Source organism: Dryobates pubescens, chromosome Z, assembly GCF_014839835.1.
Source record: "Dryobates pubescens isolate bDryPub1 chromosome Z, bDryPub1.pri, whole genome shotgun sequence".
In the NCBI taxonomy this organism is placed as follows: Eukaryota; Metazoa; Chordata; class Aves; order Piciformes; family Picidae; genus Dryobates; species Dryobates pubescens.
In genome coordinates, this window is record NC_071657.1 from 98,768,689 (window position 1) to 98,795,272 (window position 26,584).

General features: G+C 42.6%; 1 protein-coding gene across 1 annotated transcript in view; it reads left to right on the forward strand.

Moving 5' to 3' along the window:
• The window catches only part of RAB3C (RAB3C, member RAS oncogene family), a 169,114-nt gene that overhangs the window by 114,137 nt on the left and 28,393 nt on the right, over positions 1-26,584 (forward strand). The window contains exon 4 of the mRNA XM_054178488.1: positions 26,091-26,215. Within this exon, the coding sequence (XP_054034463.1) occupies positions 26,091-26,215 (125 nt within the window). The remainder of the gene's footprint in view (positions 1-26,090; positions 26,216-26,584) is intronic.

Consider the following 26,584-nt stretch of genomic DNA (forward strand, 5'->3'; position numbering starts at 1 on the left):
TCTATTCTGTAATGGGATGAGAAGTGGCTTGTTTCCATAAACAATTGTTTACCCATATTCGTTATTCTCTATTATAGTGAAGGTAGTAAACTGAATAAAACTCTATTAGTGTTCAAAAATACCTTAAAAAGATGGAAACAAGTTCTCATCAAGATTTTTCACATCCTTCTACACTTTTCATAATATAGAATCATAGTGTCAGTCAGGGTTGGAAGGGACCAGAAGGATCATCCAATTCCAATCCCCCTGCCATGGGCAGGGACACCTCACACTAGATCAGTCTGGCCAGAGCGTCATCCAGCCTGGGCTTAAACACCTCCAGGGACAAGGCCTCAACCACCTCCCTGGACAACCCATTCCAGGGCTTCATTACTCTCATGGGGAAGAACTTCCTCCTCACCTCCAGCCCGAATCTCCCCACCTCCAGCTTCATTCCATTCCCCCTAGTCCTATCACTACCTGATATCCTGAGCAGTCCCTCCCAGCCTTCTTGTAGGCCCCCTTCAGATACTGGAATGCCACAATTAGGTCACCTCAGAGCCTTCTCTACTCCAGACTGAACAGCCCCAACTCCTTCAGTCTGTCCTCATAGGAGAGGTGCTCCAGCCCTCTGATCATCTTCTTGGCCCTTCTCTGGAGATGTTCCAGCACCTCCATATCCCTCTTGTAATAGGGGCTCCAGAACTGGACGCAGTACTCCAGGTGGGGTCTCACCAGAGCTGAGGAGAGGGGGAGAATCACCTCCCTTGACCTGCTGGCCACACTTCTCTTGATGCAGCCCAGGATCTGATTTGCTTTCTGGGCTGCAAGTGCACATTGAGAGCTCGTTGAGCTTCTCGTCCACCAGCACCCCCAAGTCTCTCTCCTCAGGGCTGCTTTCCAGTCAGTCCATGCCCAGCCTGGATTTGTGCCTGGGATTGCCTTGATTCAGATGCAGGACCCTGCACTTGGTCTTGTTGAACCTCATGAGGTTGGCTTGTGCCCACCTCTCCAGCCTGCCAAGGTCCCTCTGGATGGCATCCCTTCCCTCCAGCTGTCTGCTGCACCACACAGCTTGGTGTTATCAGCAAACCTGCTGAGGGTGCACTCAATGCCACTGTCCATGGCATCCACAAAGATGTTGAACAAGCCTGGTCCCAGGACTGATCCCTGAGGGACTCTGCTTGTCCCTGGCCTCCACTGGGACATGGACCCATTGACAGCCACTCCTTTGGTACGGCCATCAAGCCAGTTCTTTACCCATCTAGTGGTCCCCCCATCAAACCCATGTGTCAGCAGTTTGGAGACCAGGATGTGGTGTGGGACAGTGTCAAAGGCTTTGCTCAGGTCCAGGTAAACGACATCAGTTGCTCACCCCTCATCTATTAATGTTGTCTCCTCTTCATAGAAGGCCACCAGGTTTGTCAGGCAGGATTTGCCCTTGGTGAATCCATGCTGACTGTTCCCAGTCACCTCTTCACTATTCTTCTGAGTCAGTAGTGCCTCCAGGAGGATCTGCTCCATGATCTTTCCGGGCACAGACGTGAGACTGACTGGTCTGGAGTTCCCTGGTTCTTCTTTCTCACCCTTTTTGAAGATGAGAGCAATGTTTCCCCTTTTCCAGTCTGTGGGGACTGCCCCAGACTGCCATGACTTTTGGAATATAATAGAGAGGGGTTTAGCAACCTCCTCTGCCAGTTCTCTCAGTACCTGTGGGTGTATCCCATCAGGTCCCATGGACTTGAACACTTTCAGGTTCTTCAGGTGATCACCAACCTGATCTTCACTTACCATGGGCAGTTCTTCCTCCCTGTCCCTGCCATTGTCTTCCATGATACCAGGGGTGTAGCTCGAGGCCCTTGCAGTGAAGACTGAGGTAAAGAAGTTATTGAGAACCTCAGCCTTTTCCTCATCACTTGTGACCATGTCACCAGTTTCCTTTCTGAGGGGGCCCACACCTTCCCTAGTCTTCTTCCTGCCATTAGTGTACCTGTAGAAATTCTTAGTGTTCCCTTTAACCTCCCTGGCTTTTTTGGCTTTTCCCTCCCTGCTCCCTGGCTTTTCCCTCCCTGCTTTTCTGTTCCCAACAATCTATCTCATTTTAAAGTCTTAGAAGCGCAGAGGAAAAAATAGTAATGCATGTAAGCAGTACACAAATAGAGTTGATAGGAAAACATTTTTATATAAATTTTGCAAAAAAGTTCCATCTTAAATCCATAAATGGAAGATGGAAATAGGTCAGCACTGAGCATATTATTGTTTGATGAAAGAATTCAGACCTGTTTCCACGGTAACCAATCCCACCCTCTATAAATCTTCTGCGTGCTTCCACCTGTTTTGTGAAGCAGAATGCTTTTTTCATTTCCTTAGATACAGTTTGAACTTTAACACACACACACACAAACATATACACCACATGCTACCTTCTTTCCACTGTGACAAAGGAGACAATTAAAGTAAATAGGAGGTGGTTAATATTTAAACCTGTTAATGCAGGTGTCTCAGTAGCACATTTTTAGAGGTATTGTAGATGATGCCAAGCAGCACTTGAACAAATAGCTCTTACAGGAAAGGCAGATTAATTTTGGATGGGTACCTGGACAGCAGGTCAGTGTAGTCTCATCTGTTCTCTGCTCTCTACACAGGCTAGGAAGGATACTGTTATTTTAGAGGAGTAATGAGAATGTGTCACTAGAGGAAAATTATATTCAGTAATGCTGTTTAATGCATAAATTGCCGTCTTTGCTATTGGTTTAGGTCGTTGTTCCACACCTGATAATAGCATGTAAAGGCAGAACACTTCTACACACAATGAAATATTTTCTGTAAAAGATATAAAAGTTCATTCTCTTTTTTTCTTAAATTATTTTGGTTTGGGGGCGGGGGGGATGGTTTGTACACAAAATGAAGGGCAGGAGAGCACGGAAGAGTACAAAGTTGGGGGAATCAATGGAATAAAAACCCTTACAAAACTATTTTATTTTATCTGGAAGAGAAAACATTGCCATTAAGGGCATGCTTACTATCCTTAAGGACATTCTGAATGTCACCAATGTTTTATAGGAAGCATGTCCAATTAGAATTTATTTTTGTTTTGGTTTATTTAAATATTGACCATACAGGCAATTTAGTATTTTCTGAATGGGTCTCTGAGGAAAATAAACCAAAGCAATTTCTGCTATAGCTCACTTTTAATAGAAGACTTTCTAATGCAATGCAATATGATCTTCAGTATAATGCTCTAGATCTGCTAATTTATTAACCATATGAACTAGTGTTGATCAAAGAAGGCCTTAAGTAATTCTGAATATACTTGCTTAATGTCTGAAGCATACTTTCAGTTTAGTGTTGGACAATTTGATTTGTTATCTGAAAAGTGAACAGTTGTATGAGATGAATCAGCTTAATTAAAGATGCTACCTGTGACAGGTATTTTCAAATAAAATAAAAAGATGATTCAGCAAATGAAATTATTTCAAGGCCTCTTCAAATATATATGAGTGAATACATTGTCATTTAGATATCCCTGGACTGCATTTAATTTGCTGTGCCAAGGATCATATTAAACTTTAGTTTGAGAGAGCACCGTAATTAGTCTTCTATTGGCAAAACTAGAAGAAAGCCACTGCCATGGTAAACTTCAAGGCTTGCAATTGCTTTGGGTAACTCAAGTAAAGATTACTTTTAGAAGTAATTCTCTCTTAATGATCTTTCTTTATACTTCTAATGCAAAGCTATTTTTTTTTTCTATTTCTTTATGCATGATATCTTCAACCTCTTAAAAGTCTGTTTACTTTCTATATGCATTGCATATTAATCAATGGTCTTTGACCCTTCGGGTCTGTGTAAATACAAAAGCAATATGCTCATTTAGTTTTAACAGAATCTAATAAATTATAACAGAATTTCTCTGACCATCACTGAGGCTCTATTTATAATTAAAAAAAAAAAAGAAATAAGAATTTGTGAGGAGAAATTTGGCTGTGAAACCTTAATTATACAGTGGAATGAACTCCCCTCTGCCAGATCCTGTGGCTTTGCTTTGACTATGGTATGAGCCAGAGCAACTTAAGAGTGGATGCCTAGTCTTTCAGAGGCTGAAAAGTGCTGAATCCTAGTCTTGCTATACTTTGTGTTTGGACTTCAGATTGCTCACTGTGATGGTTTTAGGCTATGCCTTTAAAATTTAGCTGCACATTTTTAGGAGACAAGTGGGAAACTGTAAAGAAATCACTATTGGGTGTAAAAAGGAAAACAAAAGATTATTCTAAACAAATTGATTGGGTAAATGTCTGGAATAAGAGGAGCTGTACCATTCCCATTCATTTTCTCTTCTCTTTTGATCTCAGCTGTTTTGCTTTGCTTGGGAGAGACAATGTGATTCTGGCTGGCCTTGGATAAGTCTAACCCACTGCTTTTCTCTGCTCCTCTCTCTCTCTGGGACAGGGGGGCTTGGGGGAGCAGGGGAGCAGTGGAGCAGCTCTCCTTGGTTTTGTTTGACTGGTGCAGGGGGGTGTGTGTTTGCTAGTTGTAAATATCTGCATAATATTGTAAATGCTGTATATTTTGTACATATTCATTGCATTCCATTGTAGAGTGTAGATTTTACTTGTAAACACAGCTTCATTTGCTTCTAACAGAGTTAGTCTGGCTGAAGTTAATGCTGGGGGAAACTTTAAGTAACCACACTGTTCCATGAAGAAATCCTGTAAAAATACCTTGGATGTTCATGATTGAAATGTCAAGACATGGTATTTAACTAGCTAGCTAAACAAGTATTTATTTAAAAGCTGTTCATGGATAAAGATATTTTGAATGGATTTGGGAGCACAGGGATGTTTCACTCACTTTAACACATAATTCCATTGTTGGAGTGTGGACCCTCAATTTGTGTCAAATATCTTGATTTTATCTTTTGCTAGAATTTTATAAGAAACAGATTCTGACAGTTTGGGAGATAAGAGACCCATTGTGCTTTCAAATGTGAAACTGTGAAGTATGTAAAGGATTTTTCTCTAGAATAAAGTGTACAGAGCACATCTGCAAAGCACAAAGAGAAATGCTGATGTATGCCTCGGTGATTTTAATAAGAAGTGCAGCGTACTGATTTGCCATTGGAAAGGATATTCAAAGCCATAGTAAGCCAAGCTTGTCAGCTACATCGCTAATAAAGATATGGCACGAAGTCCAAATGCTCTCTGCCAGTGGGAACTGTGGGAGCGTTAGACTAGTGTTTAGTTCATTGCTCTGTGGTAGACATTCCCCATGTGCCGCTTTCCATGCTCAGTTTCTCATGGCCAATCCAACATGTCTCCAACTGAGATTAATAATTTATTTTTCTTTGTATCTGTTGTTTTGTTGGTTTGGTTGTTGGTTTGTTGGGGGTTTTTTTAAGTGTTAAGAGTTATGTCATTTCTTCTAAATTAAAATTATAATCCTTTAATATTTACTTACAATCTGTCTTGTTTCTCTGTAATTCTCCTGATTTGTCTTAAAGTGTAGCAAAACAGAGCAAAAGTCCTGCAGATGCTGAGTAAAGTAAATAACCATTGCTCTTTACAACACCTCTGTGTCACCTGTACTCAGCTTTTGGTCATTGCAGCGCCAAATTCCTTTTCTTTAGAAACACCTTCTAGTCAGCTGTTTCACAACTTGTACGTAGGCGTGTCTCTTCTTCCAAAAGGTAGCACTTTCCACTTGTCTGTATTAAATTTCATCTCATTGATTCTGGATTGCCCCATTAGTCTATCAATACCATCTAATCTCATTATCTGAAGCACCTGCAAATACTTCCCTCCAGCTTGCTGTCTTCAGATTTGATCAGTGTCCTTTATACTGTCATCCAAGTCATTACTGCTGCAGCAAGTAGAAATGCACTGGCAGTCCATGTTCAGAGTGCCTTTCTAGCTTGACAGTGAATCTTTCATAACTAGTCTGAGAGCAGATTTTGATTTTGTTCAGTTTCTCTCCTGCATATTTCTGTTGCTGCTGTACAGAAAATTCGTGCTGCGTGTCAATCTTACTAAAATCAAGAGCAGTCTCATTTGCTTTCTCCCCTGTACCTGCCAGGCTAGTTGGCCTGTCAATAAAAGCAACCAAATTGGTCTGACAGTCTTTGTAATTGATGTAGCAACGTCAGTAACGCGTCTATGTGGCTGTGTTTTAGGAAACTGCTATTGCTAAGAATCCAGGAAACTGTTCTAGTGTTTAGTATTTCCAGGTATTAATTGAGTCTATAATTCCTCAGCTTCTGCTTTGAACACCTTTTGTTTTTTTTGGGGGGGTGGTGGACCTACTCCACGCATACACAAATTGCCAACAGTATAGAGATTACTTCATTTCCTTAATGCCTTAGGATACGTCATGCTCTGCTGACTGAAGTCTGTCTAGATTGTCCAAACATTCATTAATATCTTTGCTACTTTGGCATGCATTTCTCTCCTGTTATTAAATTTGCATTATGCATGAAAAATAAACTTCATTTTAAAGACTGAATATAGTATCAAATGCAGGATATTGAACACTTGGACTTCATCAAGCTATCATAACTCCCATACATCAGCATATACAGAAAATTTCAATTGAATTTTCTTTTTTCACAAATTTTGTGGAACATAACTCTTCCTCCTTGTTAGAATGAGATTCCTACCAAACCAGAAGGATTCAAGTAGGCAGCCATAGCTTTGTTCCATGCAAAACACGTTTTTGCTTATCACCGATTGCTTGAAGGCATTTCTGCAAATGCAGGGTTTTTTGGTACTCTGAAAAGAATGTTGGGGACCCTGGCATTTTTATTAAGCTGCACTTGAATCCCCATTTTTAGATTCCTATCCTCCTCAAATGAAGCAACTTTCAAAACCATTCCTTAGTCAAGTTATGTTAGGATTGAATACAGTATCACAGTATCACCAAGGTTGGAAGAGACCTCAAAGATCGAGTCCAACCTGTCTCCACAGACCTCGTGACTAGACCATGGCACCAAGTGCCACATCCAATCTCCTCTTGAACACCTCCAGGGATGGTGACTCCACCACCTCCCTGGGCAGCACATCCCAATGATGAACGACTCTCTCCATGAAGAACTTTCTCCTCACCTTGAGCCTAAACTTCCCCTGGCACAGCTTGAGACTGTGTCCCCTTGTTCTGGTGCTGGTTGCCTGGGAGAAGAGACCAACCCCTTCCTGGCTACAACCACCTTTCAGGTAGTTGTAGAGAGCAATGAGGTTACCCCTGAGCCTCCTCTTCTCCAGGATAAACAATCCCAGCTCACACAGCTTTTATCAGACCAAATAATACAGCTGGAATAAAAAAACAAGTCTATAGGCTTTTCCCCTGATGACTTAAAGAAGGGTAAATGTGGCTTAAAGATTTTCTGTTTTCTTAGCTCTGTCACTTGGCCTAACAAAATATATTACCTCCTTGGGCAGCCTCCCTGTGTGTGCTGACATTCTGTAGACACTTTCCTTCTACAACTGGTCAGGATTTTTTTTCACCTAGATTTTACTCCTCAAGGACAAAATGTGTCTGGCCACACTTTCTGATGCAGGTCAGCATGCCATTGGCCTTCTTGTCTACCTGGGCATACTGCTGGCTCATGTTCAGCCAGCTGTCAACCTGTACCCGAGGTCCCTTTCTATTTGGCTGCTCTCCAGCCACTCCAACCCCAGCCTCTAGCTCTGCATGGGGTTGTTGTGGCCAGTGTGCAGCACCCAGCACTTGGACTTGTTGAATGTCATCATGTTGGACTCTGCCGATCTGTCTAGCCTCTCAAGGTCCCTCTGGAGAGCCCTTCTACCCTCTGACAGATCAACACCTGCCCCCAGCTTGGTGTCATCTGCAAATTTACTGATGATGGACTCAATCCCCTTGTCCAGATCATCAGTAAAGATATTGAACAAGATGGTGCCCATCACTGATCCCTGGGGCACACCACTAGTGACTGGCTGCCAGCTGGATATGGCACCATTCACCACCACTCTCTGGGCTCGGCCCTCCAGCCAGTTCCTAACCCAGCACAGAGTGTTGCTGTCCAAGCCACGAGCTGACAGCTTGGCCTCGAGTTTGCTGTGGGGAAGAAGGCTTTGCCTTGCCTCAGATCACTCTAAAGTCAGTCCACAGCGAGGCAGGATACAAATAAATATGTTCAAAATGCACAGCATTGTTTAAAAATATTTAACAGGATGTGTTGGCAGGCTGAAAAAAATAATTAAAAAAACCAAACCACAAACTGTACTTTCTCTATGTAGATGTTCAATCCAAAGGACCTTCTCCCACAATGTAATTTATTTTCTGTAAACCGTCCTAAAATTATTCTGGTACTGAAAAAGTCCCTGCAGGATGTATTTTTGTGGTGCTTCTCTTACTCCCATAGATATCTAAATGAGACAGATAGAGGCAGCACCGACCAACTTCATGCTCTTTAATCATGACAAGCTGTTCAAGCTCTCCTGTCTAACATATTCAGAGAACATGAGGTTTCTGCTGTGTATGGATTCAAAGATTTTTAAACAGCCCAGTCTGTAATCTACAATTATTTGCAAACTTGTCCTTTCCCTGCCTTACTTTTTTGTAACACCTCATGGCTATGGGAGAGTTAAAAGCATCCCTACTATCTGTACGTATCAGAAGGCCTTGATTTACTTAATGCTGTGCCCAAGGAGACATCTCCACTTTGTGTATGGTAATTACTGGAGGTAATGGGAGAATCAGATGTTGAGCATGAAGAATAGAATTAATTTCATGTAGAAGGCTGAGGTCTGCAAAAAATACATTTAAGCACTATGTTATTGAGGCCTTCAGTTTTATTTTATAGCCAGTGTCCCAGTATTGTCCCTTTTCTTAAAGGCACAGCCTCAAACGGTCACAGGTCTTTTCAGAGAAAATCAGTGTTGTTTGGCTTCATATTAAATAAAGATTAAATTTTTTTAAATTATTTTGTTTCATGTATCAGTTAAAGCAAACTGGATGATAATTTCCTGCTTCCTGCATTTGTGTGTCCTAAATTAGTTGTAGCTCTGGCTTGCATCTAAGGTCCTATACCTGGATCAGGGCAATCCCAAGCACAAATATAGACTGGCTGAGGAGTGGCTCAAGAGCAGTCTTGAGAAGGACTTGGGGGTATCTGTCGACAAAAAATGCAACATGAGTGACAAAGTGTGCTTGCAGCCTGGAAGGCTAACCATACCTTGGGCTGCATCAAAAGAAGTGTGATCAGCAGGGACAGGAGGTGATTCTCCCACTCTGCTCTGCTCTTGTGAAACCCCACCTGGAGTACTGCATCCAGTTCTGGTGCCTCCAGCATGAGACGGACACCAAACTCCTGCAGTGGGTCCAGAGGAGGACCACAAAGATGATCAAAGGTCTGGAGAACCACCCCTGTGGGGACAGGCTACAAGAATTGGGGCTGTTCAGGCTGGATGAAACAAAGCTTCAGAAAGACTTTAAAGCCCTGAAGGCAGCCTGCAAGAAAGCCAAGAAGGGACTTCATACAAGGGCTGGTAGTGATAGGACAAGAGGTAGAATAGAATAGAATAGAATAGAATAGAATAGAATAGAATAGAATAGAATAGAATAGAATAGAATAGACCAGGTTGGAAGAGACCTTCAAGATCATTGCATCCAACCATCAACCAATCCAACCCACCTAAACAACTAAACCATGGCACCAAGCACCCCATCAAGTCTCCTCCTGAACACCTCCAGTGATGGTGACTCCACCACCTCCCTGGGCAGCCCATTCCAATGGGCAATCACTCTCTCTGTATAGAACTTTCTCCTCACCTCGAGCCTAAACTTCCCCTGGTCCAGCTTGAGACTGTGTCCATTCTAACAACTCCACATCTCTTTTGTAGTGAGGTGCCCAAAACTGGACACAATACTCAAGGTGTGGCCTCACCAGAGCTGTCCTGTTAGGTAATGGATAGAAGGTTGAGGAGGATAGACTTTGCTCTGTGTGACTAAGTGGAAAATGAATCAGCAAGCTGAGTTTTGATTATGTTAAGGATTTATAGCCCTTGTCTTTAGACATTTCTTTCTGTTTAATACTGGTTATTCATTATATTTCTCTTCAAGCAGCCATTGCTTAGAATCAAATGAGGGCTTTCCAATGCTATATAAAAATTTTAGAAAAGCCCTCAAGGCAAAATTGAGGAGAAGGAGGAGAGATTTTCTAATACAGTAGCAATATTATATTAACAAAAATATAGCATATTTGTTCTTGGCTTTAGTAAGATTAGAGTGATTTGTTTTTTCTCTCTCTCACTCATGCATGATATATCAATGCACAATAGCAATTTAAAACAAATAAATAGAAGCCTTTGTGTCACTTTCAGTGATCTCTAGTTTTATTTTTTGTTCTAAATTGCTTAAACACACCCCTCAGAGATCATGCATACCCTACTTTACCAGTTAGGACTGATTTCAGATAACTCGTAATTTCTTTCTCAGTCACATTCTCTCTTCCATTCAAAGTCCTTACCCTGACAGATGCCCAGCGGGCAGAAGTTAATTTCTTTTAATGAGATGACTAAGCTGTTCAGCACTGATGTGACAAATGGGGAGAAAGAGTATAGATTCAAGCCTTTTTGTCCATGTTGTCTTCTTGACTTCTGTGTGGAGGACTGAAGCTGTTGATGGTCACCTGGAGTTCATGGGATTGCCATGGAAAGCACTAGGTCCATAAGACAAAGTCTATCTCTCTGGATGGTCTCCGCATGTTCCCCAAGGACTCAGCTGCCCTCAAGAAAAGAGCAGTTCAGTTGCACTGCAGCTCATTCTGCTCCCCTTCCCAAACCTCCCACATCTGTGCTTCAGGTTGACCTTTGGCTGAATGTGTTACTTTCTGTGGATTATGTGAGAGGTAGTCATGATGTTATGTCTTTGAACAAGCCCTGATGACACTGAATCACCTGCTTGCAATTTCCTTTTTTGATTTATTCTTTTTATGTTATTAATAGAATACCATTGACATCTTTTTACCATTTGATGGCTCCCACTAGCAGTTCTCCAGTCTGCAAGTCCACAATCCATAGTACAAAAGCATACTTACAGAGGACAATTCCTGTCTGTGAGCAAGGCTATTAATAAGTTCTCGTGGTAGATAACAATCTGGAGATAACATTTTAGCCAGCCACTAAACAATAAAAGACATTATTAACCCCAGCCCTTCCAAAAGTGGAACACAAAGGGAATAAGGGAGAGAGATTTATGGACTGGAAAATAAAACTGAAACAGCTTTAATTAAAATAATAACAATAAACTGAAATATATACAAGCATATACACACTGATGTGGTGTGTGGGCAGTGGGAAATTCTCACACTGTACTCAGAAGCAGGCAGGAACTAGATTCAGGAGCTGGATTATGGAACTGGATTCAGGAACACGTAGCCTGCAATTAAAGGCAGGATGGATAGAGTCCTTCTCAGATGCTGGCCATGGCAGAGCTTGACTCTTGTGATCCCTCAGCATTATACTGAATATGGCTTATGTGCAATGAAATACCTCGTTGGTCTGTTTGGTCTATTTAGAGTTATCTGTCCTGTCCACTCCTCACCAGAGGTGTGGACGTTTACTCTGCACCCCCCAACACAGTACACAAGATTTAGCAGGGAACTTGCCATGCATACCGTGGTCCTAACTGGTACTAATGAATGCTGAGCTTCTGCGTAGCAAATTGAATCTTCAGAGCCAAGAAGCAGAGTCACTGCATCTTGACCAGTGATCACAGACAGCTGAAATAAACACAAGGGAAGAAACAGGGTTTCTAACCTCAGTATTTTGTTTCTTTTTCTCTAGGTTGCTTTGTGATAGTTGGGTTAGTTCTCTGCTTTGCAAAAAGAAAAAAAAAGAAGAGAGCTTGCCTTCTCTTTGAATACATGTAATTACATTTGAGTGGGTTTACTGCTTATTTTACAGCTCATTCTGGACATAGTTAAGTGGTTTGTACAGAGCTAATTGCTGCAGTATTTAGGATTCTCACCAGGAATTCTTGCTGATTGTAAGTGATCCACAGAATCTCATTTTTCTTAATTAGGTCTGAGTCCTTACCCACACCTGGTCCATGTAAAGTGTAATTCTCTGCACCCACTGTGATGTCTCCAAGCTGGCGTTTCTACTGTCTTTAATAACGAGGAAAATGCAACTTGGTCAAGGTGCAAGATGATATCCACAGCATTTCCACATAACAAAAAGAGCCTCACATTGGCATTCCCTGTCTGCTCAGCCTAAGAAACATGGATGCTTGGTTTAGTCTGAAAATGTATGAAGGAATGGGAGAATAATAATACTTCCCTGTCCACCTCAGAAATGCAGAACATTTCCTCTTCTCCTGAGAGAGAGATCATATGGTGGAGACTGTAAAGGAAAGGGGAAAAAGAAGAGGGATAGCAGGAGATGGTACTGTCTTGCTTCAGACTGTAACCCTTCTGTAGCTCTGTAATACACACAAGCAGGACAGTTTATTACATTCCTGGGCAAAATACAGTTTTTGTTAATATACTTACAAGTACATTGGAAACACTTTCTGGTACTCCATGCCTTATAAAAACTTGCTGTCCAACTGGTTGGACACTTACTTGTTTGCAGTCCTTTCTGGGACAGCGCATAGGATATGTTTTATTCTCTTGTTTTTTCAAATAGAATAGAATAGAATTAACCAGGTTGGAAAAGACCTTTGAGATCGAGTCCAAATTCTATGTATTCTATGTATTCTATGTAAACCATGGCACCAAGCACCCCATCAAATCTCTTCCTAAACACCTCCAGTGATGGTGACTCCACCATCTCCCACAGCAGCCCATTCCAATGGCCAATCACTCTTTATAGGAAGAACTTTTTCCTAACATCCAGCCTAAACCTCCCCTGGTGCAACTTGGGACTATGTCCTCTTATTCTGGTGCTGGTTGCCTGGGAGAGGAGACCAACCCCCACCTGGCTACAACCTCCCTTCAGGTTTACTTGCTCGGACGGTGAGTCAGCAAGACAATCCTGCCTTGCAGTGCCAGGCAGGAGACATTGAAATAGCTTTTGCTGTTGTCTCTGGCTCCTTGCAGCCCTCACAAAATGAATTTTTACCAGTTTCTGGTATCTGTGGAAAAAAAGAAAAGCCTATGTGTTCAGACCAAAACCAGGCCACGCGTTCTAACGCAGAATTTCAGACTTGAGATCTCTTGTGTGTGCAAGCGAACATCCACCCAGGGAAAATACTTCCAAAGACATACTGGTGCAAGAACAAAACGGTGGAATCATATTTTTATGCCTATGGTTCAAGTATACTCTGAATGTTTTGTTTGAGCTGCTTCCAGATGATAATCAATACCTTTAAAGACAAAACATTGATAGGATTTATAGCAGTTCTGTTACTGTTACAGAAGTGAGCGGCTAATAGGTAACCCCAAAGTGCAAGAAAGTTTCTTTGGCAGAGTAGATCAGTCCAGAGTGTTGCTCACACAGTGAAGAGGAAAGTACTAGATATAAGCATGTAGGACAGAAGGGACTTGTTCAGCATCAGTATTGCTTGCTTGCTTAAAGAAAATGAGTACCTAAAGCACATCACTGTGAGTAAGAGGATAGCAAATGTAATGACACACGTATATATTATACATGTAATGGACTAGATGGTCTCCAGAGGTCCTTTCCAGCCCCTGCCATTCTGTCATTTATGAATACAAAATGACAAATTGTTCATTTACTTAGAAGTGTAATACACTCAAACAGATACTTTAGTAAATGACTTCAGAACTCCCTTGTTTGCCAGTTTTCAAATACCAGAGTTAGGATCAGCTGTACTGATTAGCATCATTACTAGAGTTCCAATGACAGTCTGTACAATCAGCATAAATTGGTGATAAACAGGATCATTTATTTGGAAGCATCTGGAACATGGAACCGTGGGGATGGTCAAAAGATGTGCAAGTACAGACTGTATTTTGCCTTTCATTGTTTCTGTGAATATTGTTTTCCCTTAAATACTTTTTTCCATCTCCTTTCAAACTCTGTTTTGTCATGATTGTATGTGCTATGCATGTGTATTAGTAGCTTTGAAGGATGATAATCTAATGGTGAGTTTCTCTGTGGGGAGAAAATGAAAGTGTACAGCCTTTTGTCTGTGTGGTGAACTGCTAAATCACTTCCTACAGTATGACACAGCTTGCAGCATTATACATGACATAAAAACTCTTCATTAACATAGGTCATTACTGCGCCTCACTGTGAAGAATGTCTTGCATTAGTTGGTCTGCTCATAAGTAAACCTTGTTGTAGGAGAGCATTTTGTACTCCTGTGAATAAGAATTAAATATTGAAAGGGACTTTATATAGTCTTATCGTAACACAAAATACAAGGAAGTAGGTTGAAAGTTCTCTCTGCCCTTAATGCCTTACACAGAATTTGTTGTCTCTTCTCCAAAGTCTGCATTAACATCTGTTCAAGTTTTCTAAACAAAAAGCTTTGAAAATAAGTGTATACTACACATTAGAAAAGGAAAGGAGTAGGTCTGACTTTGACAGGGAATTAATTATCTTTTACTTATTATGCATGCCTTCAGCCAAAGTCCCTCTTGCCAAGGATTAGGTAGAAGGTTGCATCCAAGTACTCTTTCATCAGCCTCCGTGACAAAAATGCCTCCAGAGTGACAGTGTGTGTTGGGACCCTACTCTGCATAAGGCTGCTCTTAGGCTTATTTCCACCTGTTTCAGTGCCCGCTGTGCTGCGCTGGCTGTGCAGGTACATGAATATACTCACCTGGTGAGCTTTTCTTCTAAAGACATGGACATTGGGGGCCAGGCACAGGAAGTACTGGGGAGAAGGGATGCAGTGTGTAGTGCTAACTTACTTTAACAAAAAAAAAAAAAAGGAAAGTTTTAATTGCATCGTTGAGTTCCTGCCACACGGGTATGGAAAGTAGTTTCAAGGTGTATTTGACAGCTGGGAAGAAAGCAGGATTCTGAAATGGTGCCAAAGATGTAAAAATTGAGGTCATCTGCAAGCTGATTAATATGGACTAAGTATACCCTGCAGCCTTCTGGTCCATCGTTGTAACTCCAAGTAGAAGGACACATGTTAAAATTACAGTTTGAACATGAGTGTCCTCTGCCTGCAATGTATTAACTTGGTACTGTATACTGCTACCCAGTGAGTTTGCACTGTAGTGTCAGAAAATAATCTTCTAAACAACTGACACTTAGTACTATTATTTGAAACAACATTATACAGAAAAGGCACCAAAGCTAATTCATGGACTGTTAAGAAAATCATGTGTATATTACAATAAAAATGGAATGTAACTCAATCAAGTACTCAGCAGAGGGATTCTGTATGACAAAATACTTTGCATGCAAGGTAAGAGCAGATGGAAATTGTTGGTTAGCAAGAAAGAAAATTCAGATTGATAAATCTCTAGGATGTCTACCTCCTATCTTAGGTATCACACAGAGCTCTGCAGTTATCAATGCCATGTTGGTTCTTATTGCATTGTGTTAAATGCAGTCCCAGGGCACACAAGAAGGCACACAAGAGGGGACATTATTGAGCAAACATATGCTTCTGCATTAGAGTTATGGTAATGGATTATGACTGAGATAAATACATAAGAATAAATGTCAGAGTATCAGCTCTTACATATCTGATTATTCTCTCCTTGTTCTCCTTTTTTCTTTTTTATTTTAATTAAACTCTGAGCAAAATTGTATGTCATATTTCCTTGCATAATGTTATAAAAAATGTATATATTAAAGAGCACCTCAATTTTGCCCTCCAAAAAAACTGGATTCATTTTGGTTTTCTTTACAGCCTCTCAAAACTGAAATATAGAGCATGATTTTCTGAAATTAGGGCCTCAGAAACTTGTAGTGGAGTCTTCTGTTAAGGTAGCTCTCATGTTTTGTTCACTGGCAAAGGCAAATTTATTTTCTTTAAAGTAGATGCAGTTCCTCCTAGAACAATGAAAATCTGCTTTTGATAATGTGGGTTTTGACTAGCCTTCTGGCTGAAAATGAACCAGAAATTTGTTAGTGTCACACCTGTCATGCAGCTTCTGCATCGCTGATTTATCTTCCTCCAAGGGAGGGTTAAACATGTACCCTTTCGTTGCATGATGTGCACTCTTTTGCTCTGCACAACAAAGATAAAGCCTGCCAGAAGGAAATGGTGAGTCACTGGTATTCTATCTTTTTCAATGTCAGCTTATTTCAAAATCATAAGGCATTTTTTCCATTCATTTGCCCTTCAATCTGGATACAAAACATAATATTGTATAAACAATAACTAACATATCAGTAACAGTCAGTCCTGGCCAATATTCACATATTCCAGTTTGTTGGAAAAGGGAAGTGGTTAGTATATCTCATTTTTGCTTTTACATCCACTGCTGCCTTGATCCTTTCCCCTTGCTGCTTTGTGATACTGAAGATAGAAGAAATTAATTTTGTTCGTTTTTTCCCCTTCTTTACCTCCCCACATTCATATGTTAATATGCCCATACAATCTACAGATGCTGGTGCCATCACTGAAAATAAGCATCACAAATTCGATATAATTCATCTGTTCTAATAGGAGTAGAGAGGCTAGGATATCCACTAGATTTAAATCCTTGAAGAGAAGGATCAAGGTGCAATTTTCCCATTCCTGTCACAGATTCGTCTATCTCTGCTTTCTATTTTGATAATTATTTCACTAAGTGGTTTTCACTAATTGCTTCAGTAATTATAATGGGATTCATGAATGCAGAAGTTAAAAGAATTTGTATTAGCCATAGTCCTTGAGCTTCTGTGGCCCTCAGCTGGAGCATGCCAGAATAATGAAATGAATAGTAATGGTTTGAGTTTAAAATCTTGAAATATCCGGATCTTACTCATCAGCAGTGGAGGAAAGGTACGGATCTGTTTCTCAAAGCTCAAATCTGTTTCTTGGGACTTTGTATGCCCCCAAATTACCATCAGTTCAACTAAAATCTGGAAAATGTTAGGATCCTCTTTTTATTATTACTGATGTTATTACTGATTTTGTTACACTCCTACTACACCACTATGGCCACACACACACACAAAAAATCTAGTATTTAGGTCCTCCTGGGTTCTTCTGTCTTGTTTTTGCTCAAAGTACTTACAATTTTTAACCTTGGCATTATCTTAAAAACTCCTGTGAGAAAGTTGAGGTTTCTGGTTAGTAGTGTTACACATTTTGAATGGCTTGTCTTCCACTAACAGTGGGTTATTTACTGGAGAACAGATGAAAAGCCTCAGGCCACCTCTCTCTCTGCTCTCCCTGTGGCAGGGTCTGAGTGCCAACTGCGGAGCAGCTGGTCCAGAGCCAGCTTCCAAATGGCCATCAAGATTGAGCACTGCAATCACTTAACTTTAGTAATCCTATATAGGACCCCCCTTCATCATATACCATGGTGAGCGGGGTAGAGAGGGGAAACAAGAAAACTGCAAGGTACAGGGACACTACCTATTAGGACTGCTGTGACTAGTAAGAGTTTAAAAGTAATAAAAGACATCGTGGGGAATGGAATGGAGTCCATGGTACACACTGAAGTACAGAAGACACTTGTTAGTATGAGCCCATTGGAATGGGCTGCCCGAGGAGGTGGTGGGGTCGCCGTCACTGGGGGTGTTCAGGGCGAGGCTTGACAGGATGCTTGGTTGCATGGTTTAGTTGATTAGGTGGTGTTGGATGATAGGTTGGACATGATGATCTTGAAGGTCTCTTCCAACCTGGTTTATTCTATTCTATTCTATTCTATTCTATTCTATTCTATTCTATTCTATTCTATTCTATTCTATTCTATTCTACTCTATTCTATTCTACTCTATTCTACTCTATTCTATGAGGGAGACCTCATACTCACCCTGTGGAAAAGACAGCTTGAAGGGAGAGAGTGCCAGAGCTCTTCACAGAGAACAAGGGTGGAAAAGGGCTCCTGACATTATCTCTTTCCCTGGAAAGATGGGAATGGCAGAGCCTCCCTTTGTCATCCCAGTCTGTGTGTTAAGGGTTGGAGAGGTCTGTTCCATAAAATCCCACATCGTCAGATGGAGGCAATGAATGCCTTTGGACACACCTCCAATTTCATACCTGCTTCTCTGACACTCCCCCTCACTTAAAATACTTAAATGAACTGGGGAAGTTTTAAAAGAGATAACCTAGCCTCCACATTAGATCCTGTCATTACACCATAACCCCTAACAGTTCAGCTAATGGGCTTCAAAGACATCATTCTATACACAGAGATGTAAGAACTTTGAGGATCAGTAAGTGTACTCAACATAGCAATAACCTCCAGAAAGAAAAATGCTGTAGTAGAGGTTTTGTTAATTTTGTTATGTGTTGTGCTGTTTGTTTCTTTTCTCTATTTCGCTTGCTAGTTTTAGAGGGGCTTGGGGGTTTTGTTGTTTGTGGTGTGTGTTTGGTTGGTTTTGGTTGTTGTTGTATGTTTTTTTGTTTGGTTGGGTTTGGGTGTGGTTTTTAATTTGTTTATCTTCCTGGCAAGATGATGCACTCCAGTTAATTGCATATTCTTTCTGAAGCCACATCAGAAACAGGGCATGTTCTCTGAATTTGCTGGAATAAATATTATCCATGGCCCCCTCTCAAGCTTTGCATTAGAGTGCTCCTCTGCTCACAGTTCATATGACTGCATAATTGATCTAAAAAGCTCATAGAAACCAGCCCCTCTAGGGGTAACAGGCATCCTGGGGGGGGCTCTAGGTCCAAACGGTGCATAGATTGAGATTGTCTCTAAAAGTTCGTATTCCTGATGTATTTACTATACGGGCATGTCTGTCTCTGGGTGAGAATATCATGGAGACTGTTCTAGGATATATTGTTTGTTCTAGATGTATGTGAGTGTGGTGGTTCAGGCTGAGTGCCCCCCTGCTGTGGACGCATGAGACACACCTCCAGTGTCCCGAAGGGTCCAGCCCAGTGGGTGGACACAGGAAGCTGCATATTTCATCCCATAACGTCCTGCTCCCTACAAAAGCCACCTGTGGGGTCCTGCACTTCCTCCTTCTTCCCTCACCTCTACCTGGTAATGGGGTGAGCCATCTCGTGGCCTCTTGGGCCTGGCTAGGCCCAAGGCATGGGGAGAGTGGGGGTAGAAAGAGCCCTGGGGGTTTTAGGTGTAACCTCAGGCGGGGATGAGATGCCTTTGGGTATGCTTTGGGATCTCTCTCTTTTGTCACTGTGCTTGTCATTCTCTGTAAAATTTTTCACTGCTTTTCCATTTAAACATTCGCCACTTTTGCAATCTGTTTGTCTGAGTCTTTTCTTTTGCCCATGGTGGGAGAATCAGCCTTTCAACCTAACACAGTCAGTTATTAAAAAGTGATTTTGTGGATAGATATTCAAAGGGAACTCTAAGCTATGCCAGCCAGTGGGTGCAACCTGAAATGCATTGAGTACAAATGGAAGGTTTGCCTTCTGTAGAAGTTCCTTCGGGATTTAATGCAGTGTTACCCAGGAATACCCAAATTAAGTCTGAATTCTTAGAGGAAAATGTGTCACACTGTATCTGCCACCCTGAGAGAGGCTAAGCTTCTGCTGGACCATGCCCCAGGTCAAACCAAGATGTGTGCTGCAGCAGACACGCTGGAAGGAAGGGATGCCATCCAGAGGGACCTTGACAAGCTGGACAGGTGGACACAAGCCAACCTCATGAGGTTCAACAAGACCAAGTGCAGGGTCCTCCATCTGGGTCGAGGCAATCCCAGGCACAAATACAGGCTGGGCAGTGACTGGAATAGAATAGAATAGAATAGAATAGAATAGAATAGAATAGAATAGAATAGAATAGAATAGAATAGAATAGAATTAACCAGGTTGGAAAAGAACTTTGAGATCATTGAGTCCAACCTATCACCCAACACCATCTAATCAATTAAACCATGGCACCAAGTGCCTCATCCAGTCTCTTCTTAAACACTTCAATGATGGTGACTCCACTGCCTCCCTGGGCAGCACATTCCAATGGCAAATCACTCTTTCTGTGAAGAACTTCTTCCTAATATCCAGCCTAAACCTCCCCTGGTGCAGCTTCAGACTGTGTCCTGTTGTTCTTTTGGTGGTTGCCTGGGAGAAGAGACCAACCCCCACCTTACTTCAGGTAGTTCTAGAGAGCAATAAGGTCTCCTCTGAGCCTCCTCTTCTCCAGGCTAAGCAACCCCAGCTCCCTCAGCCTCTCCTCATAGGGCTTGTGCTCCAGATCCCTCCCCAGCTTTGTTGCCCTTCTCTGGACTCACTGCAGCAAGTCAACATCCTTCTTAAACTGAGGGGCCCAGAACTGGACACAGGACTCAAGGTGTGGCCTAACCAGTGCTGAGCACAGGGGCAGAATGACTTCCTTGCTCCTGCTGGCACCACTGTTCCTGATGCAGTCCAGGATGTGTTGGCCTTCTTGGCGACCTGGGCACACTGCTGACGCATGTTCAGCCTACTATCCACCAGTACCCCCAGGTCCCTTTCTGCCTGGCCGCTCTCCGACCACTCTGACCCCAGCCTGTAGCTCTGCATGGGGTTGTTGTGGCCAATGTGCAGAACCCGGCACTTGGATGTGTTAAATCTCATGTCCTTGGACTCTGCCCATCTGTCCAGCCTGTCGAGGTCCCTCTGCAGAGCTCTCCTGCCCTCTAACAGATCAAAGCTTCTCTTCACCACCAGGGAAGGGCTGGTGGGGATGTGGTGGTCGGAGGCTGTTTAGGGGCCAGCGACCAGGAGACAATTGAATTCTCAGTATTTGGTCAAGCTAAGAGGGGCAGCAAGAAGATCTCCACGCTCGACTTCCAGAGGGCAGACTTCAGGTTGCTCAAGGAACTAATTCAGAGAGTTCCTTGGGATAAAGCCCTTAAAAATAAGGGGGTCCAGGAGGGCTGGACCTGCTTCAAGGAAGAACTGATGAAGGCGCAGGATCAGGCTGTGACAATGCGCCGGAAGAGGAGCCGCCGGGGCAGACGGCCAGCCTGGATGGGTGATGAGCTTCTAAAAGAACTAAGGGGAAAAAAGAGGGTGTATCATCTTTGGAAGAAAGGGGAGGCAACCCATGAAAAGTTTAAGGATGTTGCTAGGTCTTGTAGGAAGAAAATTAGAGAGGCAAAAGCACATTTGGAGCTTAGACTGGCCTCTGCTGTGAAGGACAACAAAAAGTCCTTCTATAAATACATTAATAGCAAGAGGAAGGGCAGGGACAACCTCCTCTCCTTGGTGGACACGGAGGGGAACGTTGTAACAAAGGATGAGGAGAAGGCAGAGGTACTTAACACCTTCTTTGCCTCAATTTTTTCTAGCAGGACAGAATGTCTTCCAGACAGCTGGCCTGCAGAGCTGGCAGAAGGAGTCAGGGAGCAGCATAGTCTTCCTCTGTTCCACAATGGGGTAGTTGGTGATCTGCTTAGCCACTTGGATCCCCACAGGTCCATGGGACCAGATGGGATCCATCCCAGGGTGCTGAGAGAGCTGGCAGATGAGCTGGCCAAGCCACTCTCCATCATTTTTCAGCAGTCCTGGCTCACTGGAGACATCCCAGAGGACTGGAAGCTGGCCAGTGTGGTGCCCATCCACAAGAAGGGCCGGTTGGATGAGCCAGGGAATTACAGACCTGTCAGCCTGACCTCAGTGCCAGGCAAGATTATGGAACAGGTCATCTTGAGTGCAGTCACACAGCACTTCCAGGATGGGCAAGGGCTCAGGCCCAGCCAGCATGGGTTTAGGAAGGGCAGGTCCTGCCTGACCAACCTGATCTCCTTCTATGATCAGGTGACTGCCTGGTGGATGTGGGGCAGGCTGTGGATGTAGTCTACCTGGACCTCAGCAAGGCCTTTGACACCGTTCCCCACAGCAAACTCCTGGCCAGGCTGTCAGCCCATGGCTTGGATGGGAGCACACTGCGATGGGTTAGGAACTGGCTGGAGGGCCGAGCCCAGAGAGTGGTGGTGAATGGTGCCACATCCAGCTGGCAGCCAGTCACCAGTGGTGTGCCCCAGGGATCAGTGCTGGGCCCCATGCTCTTTAACATCTTTATTGATGATCTGGATGAGGGCATTGAGTCCATCATCAGTAAATTTGCTGACGACACCAAGCTGGGGGCAGGAGTTGATCTGCTGGAGGGTAGAGAGGCTCTGCAGAGGGACCTCGACAGGCTGGGCAGATGGGCAGAGTCCAACGGCATGAGATTTAACACATCCAAGTGCCGGGTTCTGCACATTGGCCACAACAACCCCATGCAGAGCTACAGGCTGGGGTCAGAGTGGCTGGAGAGCAGTCAGGTAGAGAGGGACCTGGGGGTGCTGGTCAATGGTAGACTGAACATGAGTCAGCAGTGTGCCCAGGCAGCCAAGAGCCCAATAGCATCCTGGCCTGCATCAGGAACAGTGTGGCCAGCAGGAGCAGGGAGGTCATTCTGCCCCTGTACACTGCTCTGGTTAGGCCGCACCTCGAGTCCTGTGTCCAGTTCTGGGCCCCTCAGTTTAGGAAGGAGGTTGACTTGCTGGAACGAGTCCAGAGAAGAGCAACAAAGTTGGTGAGGGGTTTGGCACACAAGCCCTATGAGGAGAGGCTGAGGGAGCTGGGGGTGCTTAGCCTGGAGAGGAGGAGACTCAGGGGTAACCTTATCACTCTCTACAACTAACTGAAGGGAGGTTGTAGACAGACGGATGTTGGTCTCTTCTCCCAGGCAGCCAGTACCAGAACAAGAGGACACAGTCTCAGGCTGCGCCAGGGGAGGTTTAGGTTGGATGTGAGGAAGAAGTTCTATCCAGAGAGAGTGATTGCACATTGGAATGGGCTGCCTGAGGAGGTGGTGGAGTCGCCATCACTGGAGGTTTTGAGGAGAAGACTTGATGGGGTGCTTGGTGCCATGGGTTAGTTGTTTAGGTGGTGCTGGATTGGTTGATGGGTTGGACGTGATGATCTTGAAGGTCTCTTCCAACCTGGTTTACTCTATGTATTCTATGTATTCTAACACCTGCCCCCAGCATGGTGTCATCTGCAGACTTACTGATGATGGACTCCATGCCCTTGTCCAGATGATCAGTGAAGATATTGAACAGGATGGGGCCCAGCACTCCTCCCTGGGGGACACCACTAATGACTGGCTGCCAGCTGGATGTGGCACCACTCTCTGGGCTGGGCCCTCCAGCCAATTCCTAACCCAGCACAGTGCTTCCCCCACAGCTTCTGACAACTCTTGCGCTGATCACCGAAAGGCATGAATCATTGACTTCCTGCATTAATCTGCCACTCTGACATCTATGCAATATAAAAACTGAAGCATGTTTCAGAATTTGAAAGATTTACAAAGTTAGTATTGACTTGTACCAGGTCACTGAGACTAAACAAGAATTGCTCTGTCCAGCTTACTACAAACATGAGTTCTGCCTTTTGATGTCTAGACGTTCTGAGGCTAAAGTTCTTTGCAAGGACAACAGATTGTGGGTTTGATTAATCAGAAGCCTCAGTCATATGAAAGTCATGTATTCAAAGAACAGCAAAATCTGTTTTCTAAACTACCTGTGTGTCGGCTTTCGTGGAGAATTATGGGAATCAAAATCTGTAGAAGCCGTTATTGGAAATATATGTCTGAAAGAAACATAACAACTGGATAAGCCTATTATATTGTTTTAATCCAAGCTCCTTCTGATATGAGGTTGCATGGGGATATGTCTGATTTTCACAGTCAGTCAGTTGTATTTTTGCACTATCAAGTCTTTTGTAAAACATAAGGCTTTGGAATTGTTATCAAGAACAAGATCTCTTGTTGCTTAAAAAATTCTTTATAACTGGAAGCTGAGACATAGAACAAACCAGATGAAAAAGTCTATGAATAAAATCAGTCTCTTTGGTAGTGAGAGGCATTTGAATGCACAGGTTCATAGTTCATAGAATGAAAAATCATGTCTGGCTACAGTAGAATGAATAGACTAGTAGAACTCATGTAAGGCTCTAGAGCCAATGGATGCCAAATAAGGCCAAATTAAGTCTTTTTACACTGATGGGATGATATTTTTCCAGGTTGTGTTTCTTCATTACCAATTTCTTATATTTCACCTTTTCAGTACATGCAGACATTATTCTATATTTCTTAATATTCTTAATGTATATTTTGCTTTGAGACATCTTCATTTTCCTGCTGACAAAAGAGGAACAAATTACCCCAAACTCATAACTGTTCAAAGCTATGCTCTTTTAAATCCTTAAAGGTCTAATGTCCTCTGATGTTTGAGCTACTCTTATTTGAAAAGTTGCTATGGTGACAAATACATTCTGGCTAAAATTTTCTCTTTTCCTTAGCTACAAATTCCAGAAGAACTTAGCATGGTTCTAAAAGAACATTTCTACCAAAATGAATGCATGTTGTCCTTTTCTTTCTGAGCAATTGTAGCTTTACTAATATGTAAGTGTACAGAGAAATTTGAGCTCTGCTTTGCTCACAGTACCTTGCAATCACCTACTCCAATGACTGTTCAATGTTAGACCCAAAGGAAATGTTAGACCCAAAGGACCAATCTGTAGCACAAAATGCCTGGGTCTTGTTTCAACTTCTTTTTGGTTATGATGATGAAGCAGAATAACCCTAAAAGCAGTGTGATCCTTCCCATTAAATTCCTCTGCAAACCCATCACACATGGCTTAAAGGTGCTTTGGCTTATGTCTAGATCTGTGGGCAATGGCATTGGACCCAGGCTTCCAACAATAGCTGTAGCACTTTTTTCCCATGTCCATGCTCTGGTCTTGCAATAAGCAAAGCCAGCTGGAGATATTTGATCCATTTTCTGTCTTTCATTAGAAGTGGTTGTCAAACTGCATTATGATCTTTTTTTTTTTTTTTTTGCACAATGGAACATTTTTCAGCAGGAATCTGAATATGTAGAGGTAACAGATGTGTTATGAGAAGGGGTCACTAGTGGACATATCACCTAAGTGGATCAGCTTCCAAAACACTAAGACACCTTTTTAAAGCTGTTTCATCTTTCATTTCAGAGACTTAGGGTCCTGGTAGACAACGGGATTCCCTTCCAGAGTGTCCTGTCCTAAGTGTCTAGTTAAGCAGCTGAGTTTCTGTTCCAGTGCAGTTTTCCTAATCATCCTGTATTAATTAGGAAGGAAGGGAAGGTGGGAAAGAGAGAGTGAGAGAGATGGTCTACATCTTTTTCTCTCTCTATTATCATATGGGGACAGAATAAGTATAAATATCCTCCCAAGCACTTGCCTCAGAACCTAAAGCCAGATATAGTCACAAGTCCAAGGCAAAGGCTAAGCACTTAGAGTAAGTTTCCCGCACCCTTCACTACCTTCAAAGGCAGGTACTGCTCTCAGTTAGAAGATGGTAGCCAGTAACATCAGTCCTGGCTGAGCCTGAAGCTGTGATGTGAGGCTTTCCTCAGACCAGGTCGAGTATAGCAGAATGGTGATGGTCAGCAGCTGAGAGCTGCTATGAAATAGTCCCAAGTTGCCCATTATCTGTATCACATTCAAGTTGCAGAAGAGAGCTTTGGAGGGTAAGCTGTTTCAAAACCAGCACTCAAGATTGCATCGTGTTTCAAAGCTTTAGGTATTACAGTTAAACTGCAGTCATGGACAGGGGTTATATAACTTAAATGGAAAGTAAATCAGAGCTCAAATTCAGCCCCTGTCCATGCCTTAACGCATGATACAAATCATCCTAGTAAGTGAAAGACCTATGGTGGAATGTGCTGGAGAGAAACAACAGATGGGAGACAGAATGATAAATTTATATCCTAATTTAAAGGGTTAAAGATAAGAAATGAATAAGCTGTTCATTTTGTTTCAAACCTCTTGTTTTAGATTATGAAGTTTATATGCAAATACGTTTCAATTGTGTGGGGGACAGTGTCACCACTTCTTTCAAAAAGTACAGGAGGAATATTGCTAGCAGGAGAAAACGTTAAAAGACTGTCTTTAAAAAAAAACAAAACCAAAATTAAAACCTGTATTGATATGATTTCTATAATAATTCCTGATGGGTAATGCTTAAACAGAATCATGTTATCCTAGATGTCAAAATCACTACTGTCTGTCATGTCTTGCTATAGTTCTTCTTTAAATTGATTCAAGGGGAATTTGCTTTGCTTTGACTTCTCTCTCTCTCTCTTTTTAAGGTCAACTCAAATCAAAACATACTCTTGGGATAATGCCCAGGTTATTTTGGTCGGTAACAAATGTGACATGGAAGATGAACGAGTGATCTTCACAGAGAGAGGCAAACATTTAGCAGAGCAACTTGGTAAGAAAAGAAATGACAAAATCTTCATGATTGTTTGTGAGAAAGCACAAAGAAATATCAACAATTGCTGCAGTGGTAGTACTAACATTGTTCATGATACATTTACTGCAAAGGAGTAGTCATACAGCAACTCCCTTTTGTTTCTGCAGGCTGAGATTTGAACTCTTCTGTGTCAGTAGTGTGTGTCCAGGCATGAGCTTACACGGAACTGTGACATGGCTGTCAGCTTAAAATGCTCACAAGACCAGTGCTGGAAAGCGTATCTGACAAAACATTCATTATGCTCCTTCTTAGATAGGAATTACATATGACCTTTGCAACAAGCAGCAGTGTGTCTCTATTATTAAGCACAATTGGAGCTTAGACTGG